The sequence below is a fragment of the Tribolium madens genome, unplaced genomic scaffold (assembly GCF_015345945.1).
Source record: "Tribolium madens isolate multiple individuals breed KSU strain unplaced genomic scaffold, Tmad_KSU_1.1 Scaffold_97;HRSCAF=244;Tcas5.2_LG3a, whole genome shotgun sequence".
NCBI classification, from domain to species: domain Eukaryota; kingdom Metazoa; phylum Arthropoda; class Insecta; order Coleoptera; family Tenebrionidae; genus Tribolium; species Tribolium madens.
The window spans coordinates 8,923,429-8,929,567 of record NW_025401069.1 but is presented as its reverse complement, the minus strand read 5'-3'; the positions used below and the strand labels follow the sequence as shown (position 1 = coordinate 8,929,567).

The window sequence follows — 6,139 nt, the reverse complement described above, 5'->3', positions numbered from 1 at the left end:
CATTAAATGGTAATGTAACGCTTTTATATTACAAAATTTCATGAATAATATTATTATAACCGAAATTTCATTAATAACAATAAGATTTTATACGCTTTTAATATATTCATCAAATTTTATGTGCCACTGAACTCTGGAAATGAATGAAATTTCAAAGCTGTTGTTGGCTTCAAATTGGAGTGATTGATGAGTGCATATCTGAAATAAATTATTTTGCTGCACATTTGTTTATTAATTATCTCTGCTTTAAGTTCAAATATCAAGCAAAATCAAGAATATTAAATTAATGACTAATAATAAGCATAATCTGAGGGGGATAATAAAAAAAATAATAAAAAAAGATAATTGTAAAAAATTACGTAGCTTTTATTGTTCATAAATACATACAAGATTACATTAGTTATATACCATATCACAAAGTAAAGATTTATGAAGTGCAAATGATCATAAGTCTTGGTAATTATTTGTGCTATGATGCAAATATATTATATCATACGATATCTTAAAATTATTTATCAACAGTTAACTGTCCCATAGAGTTTTTAATTAAAATTTATAATAACAATCATTGAAATACAGATTTTAACAAATTAACATGGGGTTTTAATTTTGATGAAGTTGGCACAGAGTATACCCGAACTGGCAGTGTGGCAAATTAGGAATTACAAAAAATAAAAAGCGAAAAAGCTTTAAAAATAAAAAAATATAGAATAAATCAAACACACCATTCGTTATTTATTAAAACAATACAGTAAATAATACTTGGCGCTTCAAAATTTGTAACTATTTTTTATTGCACAATAGTAATCACAAACGGTGTGTTAATCCTTAAAAACAAAATTTTGGTATTTATTGTATACTTAACCTATTATCGACAAAATATTGCGCTTGAAAAATATGAAATAAATGCGTTATGAGCAATGGAATAAGCGAAGCGACGGTAAAAAAAAACAAAATAAAAATTATTGAATCAATTCAACATAATTAGCGGGAAAAAGGCCATAAGTACCATTGGGGGCTAATCCTTGCCACCATCCCTTATCCACCTGGTCTATATTTGTTATTATGTCGCCTGGGTCAAAACTAATCTCAGTATCATCAACTAAAAAATACATAAAAAGCTGAGAGAATGTGTAACAATTAATTGAAATCGTCTTACCAGCTTGGTAGTCGTACAACGCCCTAGCCTGCAATCCAGGTGTGCTAAACTCATAGAGATACTCATCAACAAATTGCTGATCTGTAATTTGTTCCACACGCTGCTCTTGTGGTTCTTCTTTTCTGACTTCATAGACTTCTTGTGGCGTTGGACTAGTCACACTCTTCTTTTCCACGTCTCTTGGCGATCTCTTTATTGTCGAAAACTGGTCTCCTTCCTCATCGCTCTCCTCCAATTTATTTTCCACACTCAACTGATTTTGTGCTTTCAAAATCGAATTTCTGACAGGCTTTTCCGGCACTTTTTTCTGTCCGGCCGCTGTATTCTGTTCAAAGACTGACCGGGCGTCAATCGTCCTTTGTGCTATTAAATCATGAGCCTCTTGATTTCTCTGTTTTCGCAAAACATCGCTTTGATTAACTCTAGTTGGAAAATCGTCAGATTGGTCGTAGTTAGAAACGGAAACCGCCTGTACCGCGGCCTCCTTTTCCGCTTGTTTGATTTGATCAATGTTGTTATTCCTAAGGGACATTTCCGCATCCCGTTTAGCCGACTCTTTTAATTCTCGACTCCTTAACTCTTCCTCGCTCTTCATTCTTTCCATCTCTCTCCGTTTACGTTCTTCCTCAACGCGTTTCTTTTCTTCTTCCTCTTCTTTGCGCCAAAACTGGTCTCTTTCGCGGGCATTGATTTCTTTTATAGGATTGACGCGTTGATAAGTGGTCCCCACGGGACCTGTAGGTTCGATAATCTCGGCTCTGGGGGCTTTGAAACTGTACGCCGAGCCTGATTTTGCGACTTTATCAATGATGAGCTGAGGCTCAACTTCTTCCTCGTTACGAGCGTTGATTATTAAGTGAGCCCCAGTGAAAAATCTCTCAATGTCGCGTAAATGATTCGCGGATATGCCTTTACGCACCGTATTGGCGCCTTCTCCTTGCCAATTGATTAAAACATACTTAATTAAAGAGGTTTTCGGGTCGTTCACTTTCACAAAAGCGTACATTATTTTTCCGCTATTTAAGTCTTCGGTAAGTTCCTCGATTCCGTTGGAACCCTTACTGACAAATTTTAAAACGTTGGTTTGGCCCTCATAAGCAAACAAAGCCCTAAAATGGAACCGAGACAACCATTAAAGGAAACCGCATAAATTATTTAGGAAATCTAATTACCAATCGGTTGATGTTTTCGCATCAAGCACATCTTTCCAAGCTGACACCAGCTCATCCCTGTATTTATCTAAATTTATTGACATGGTTTTAATTCATTAAAGCCGGAATTCTACAAAGATAACAAATCACACAACCTGCACTTGACGTTTGACAGAAAAACTTCCAGCAGTGCCAATATCATGTTCTGAAATACCTAAATTTAAAAGGAGGCGGGAAATAAAATATGCAACTTTTTTATCAATTATTATTGTTAGCAACTCCATAAAAAATTACTTGACATTTTCTACTCTTCACTTGTATTTACTTCAATCAATCACAATTATCTTTAACAATTTTTTTAATTTTTTTTTAAAAACAAGATAGTAATTATAAGATAAACGGCAAAGTGTTTATTGATAATTTTATCGGCATATAAACCTGATCGACTTGATATCACCAAACCACCACAATTTTTTTTTATTCATCCTTCAAGGTGATGAACATTTTACTCTCTTGTCCAGTTTCAAGTAGTTCCTACGACTAACAACAACGATGGCTCTCACCTGTATCGATCCCGAAAAATTATACGCGAAAGATATTAACATAAAGCGAGAAGATGTCAAAATCATCCAAGAATGGCTCAAAAAACAACCCCATTTGCCGCCAGTAGAAGGTCAGTTTTAAAATTCAATTTATGTTTTTCCAAATTTGTAATTTTTAGAAATGCAAATAATCATATCCCTTCATAGTTGCTACTATCGCATTGAAGCGGCCAAATTAACCATTGATAATTATTTCACAATTCGAAATCTTTGTCCGGAGTTATTCCAGGGTTTAGATCGAGAAGTTTTTAAAAGGATTTCCAATTCTTTGTATACTCATATACAAAAAATATAAATAAAAATTTATCGGGGATTTACAGGTTTGCATCTGTTCTCACAAAAAAAACTCCCGAAGGATATGCTGTCTTAATGATGAGACTTCTGGATGAAAAACTTGAGGTTTTCAACTGCACCACTTTCCTCAATTACATTATTATGATTGCGACTTTGTATCTGCATCAGAATGGTTACCAAAACGGCGCTGTTGCAATTTTCGATATGAAGGGTTTTGGCTTGGGACATGCAACTAGATTAAATTTAAATGTTATCAAACATGCATTAAATTTCATTCAAGTACACAATTTTAAATATTTTTTCGGATATTTGTGTAATGATTTGTTTCAGGATGGCCTACCAGTTAGGATAAAAGGAGTGCATGTTATAAATGCCCTTCCGCTAGCTGATAAAATTTTAGCCATGTTGAAACCCTTTATAAAAGGTGATCTGTACAATATGGTACTGTTAATGTGTAATATGATCTTGTTTTTGTAATTGCTTAATTTTTTAAGATCCAATTCCATCCTCCAGGATCCGAAACCTTGTATAAACATGTACCTAAAGAATGTTTACCGGAAGAATACGGGGGCCAGCTTTCCTCAATGCAAACCTTGAATGGTAAGATTTTTTTCAGTGCTGAATTTAAACGAGTTTCAATTTTTATTTTCAACAGAAGAGACAGTAAGCAACGTTTTTGATCACTTTGACTTCTATAAATGGCACGATCAGCAAAAAGTGGACGAATCGAGAAGGATTAGTAAATCCAAATTCGTAAATGAGGGATTTGGTGTTGATGGAACATTTAAAAAACTTGAAATTGACTAAATGGGAATTTATTGCGCATAAAGTAATTCCTTTATGTTTCCAGTAAGTTTTATTTTTGTTAGATTGTAAAATTTGAAAAAAAAAGACATAAAGAAAATTAGGTAATAATTATGTTGTTGAGTTGTGTAAACTTGAATTTTTATAACAAAAACCTTGACTTAATAATAAAAACATGTTTTATGGGAGAGCATTATCATTATTTGACATTACTTTAATTATTTTTTTAATTAGCTTTTTGGCGTACTTAAATAAATGTACAAATGAGGGCGAAAGTGTAATTGATGATAGGTAGACCTTGAATTATTGCATTTTGATACCGAAAATTAATACCTCCTAAGGTCACCAGGTTAGTTAATTAAAAAGTAAACTAAATTGATGTAAGTAAGTGTATAAATTATTTATAAATTAAGCATAGCTTTTAATAAAAATTGCACCATTTTGTTTAGTATAATAAATTTCAAATTAGTTTTTTCATTTTAAGTTGCGGTATTTAAATTCAGCACTCCTTCAAGGATATCATCTAATAACTACTCCAACGTTTCACGAATTAGATCAATATTCAAACAATATTTGTTCAACATTTTGTGTAAAGAAAATCTTAATTTAACATTTCAAAAGTTCTCCAAAGGATGACGTCTACTAAAAACAAGAAGAAAGTGTTTTGTATTATTCAAACACGAAATAATTGTCGTAGGTATTATTAATGTCTTGTTTTTAATATTATACTTAAAGACATTTTTTATATTCATATCAAAATGCACTTCTACGTAATTAGGTGTACACAAGTACACACATCACAAATTGACAATTAAAGATTTACATTTTGTAAAAATATCGATTGTCCGTATTCAACCAATTGTTTCAAAATGACCGCTTAACAAATTTTCCCTAAAAAGAGTTTCTTAAATAATGCGATATTTCATCAATCATCAGTTTAATCCTTTAGGATTCCTAAAAAAGTCCTATTCAAAAATTACTGGATTGATAGGCTTTGTCATTAAAAAAAACGAGTTATTAGCAAATGACGATGAAAAACAAAAAAAATCAAACAGTAAATTACCTTTAAAAATTTCCCCTGGTGTGTAAAACTTGCTTATATCCCGTTTTCAACGTTGAATATAAACTTTTTTTTCTTTTTTTTGTGGATTTCCTTGTATTTCTCGTCTAAAACCAGTATATCACAGATGTAATTATTACCTATAAACGAAAGTTTCTGTCTTTAGATTACAAAAAAAAAACTAAATTTGATATAAACAGTATTGATACAAACACATCTCTTTATTTAAATATCTACATTTTTTAAGAATAACGGGGATGGAAAATGAATATGGTTTTATGAGATTTATTCGTATACAGGGTGTCCGTTTTTCGAGCTTCACCATGGAGATCTCAGTTATTATAAGAGACATGAGGTCGGTTAAATTAGGACAAAGTTGCGCTTTTTATGCTGAACAATTATCTGAAAGAAAATTTAATATGTCATTTTTTGTTTTTGAATTATTGGAAAAAAACGGAAATTTGTTATTTTCGTTTTTATTTTTTCAAGAGAAAACTAAAAGACCTAGCCTTTTTTAACTAGGACTAAGGTATTTTTTTACAAGAAAACTAAATCTGTCATCGTTATATGCTGATCAAAATTACGAAAAAGCGTTTTTGAGAAGAGTGCTTTGGAAAAAAAACACCAATAGATGAAACAATAATTCGATTTCTGTGTAAAGAATAGCTATTTATGTATCAAGTACGCAAAGTAGGAATTTAGGGGACGAATGGTAATTAATGACGAGGCGACGTAGGAGCCGAGTCTTTAATGAGAGGAGTCACCTAAAACCTTTTGCGTACACGTGGTGCATACAAGATTTTTTTGTTAAAGCTCCCAAAAGACGAATTCTCTTACTAATTAAAAAAATTTCGTGACCAATTTTATTTTTTAGTCCGCAAAAACTGTTTTTGGGGACTAAGTACCTAAAATAATCGTTTTGCGTACTATTTTATTGAGTCCGGAAAAGACTCATTTTAGGGACTCAAACAGATGTTTTCGGGAGCGTATTCAAAAAAAGAATTTTTGTTATAACTTATAAGTGGACATTGGCACATAGATAGCCAATAGGCGATACATAAAGGACGAG

At 32.1% G+C, this 6,139-nt stretch overlaps 2 protein-coding genes across 2 annotated transcripts; one reads left to right on the top strand and one right to left on the bottom strand.

The window, feature by feature from the left end:
- Positions 1-769: 769 nt before the first annotated feature.
- Positions 770-2,576, bottom strand: LOC123014129 (drebrin-like protein). The gene is made up of 3 exons (XM_044413035.1): positions 2,332-2,576; positions 1,160-2,268; positions 770-1,102 (listed from the first exon to the last, which is right to left on the bottom strand). Exons 1-3 carry the CDS (start codon positions 2,412-2,414, stop codon positions 963-965), a joined length of 1,332 nt encoding a protein of 443 aa, XP_044268970.1. The 5' UTR covers positions 2,415-2,576; the 3' UTR covers positions 770-962.
- Positions 2,577-2,742: 166 nt separating this feature from the next.
- Positions 2,743-4,198, top strand: LOC123014130 (alpha-tocopherol transfer protein-like). Its single transcript, XM_044413036.1, has 6 exons — positions 2,743-2,983; positions 3,032-3,182; positions 3,233-3,485; positions 3,537-3,647; positions 3,701-3,806; positions 3,862-4,198. The coding sequence occupies exons 1-6, from the start codon at positions 2,863-2,865 to the stop codon at positions 4,011-4,013; spliced, it is 894 nt and encodes a 297-aa protein (XP_044268971.1). The 5' UTR covers positions 2,743-2,862; the 3' UTR covers positions 4,014-4,198.
- Positions 4,199-6,139: the final 1,941 nt, after the last annotated feature.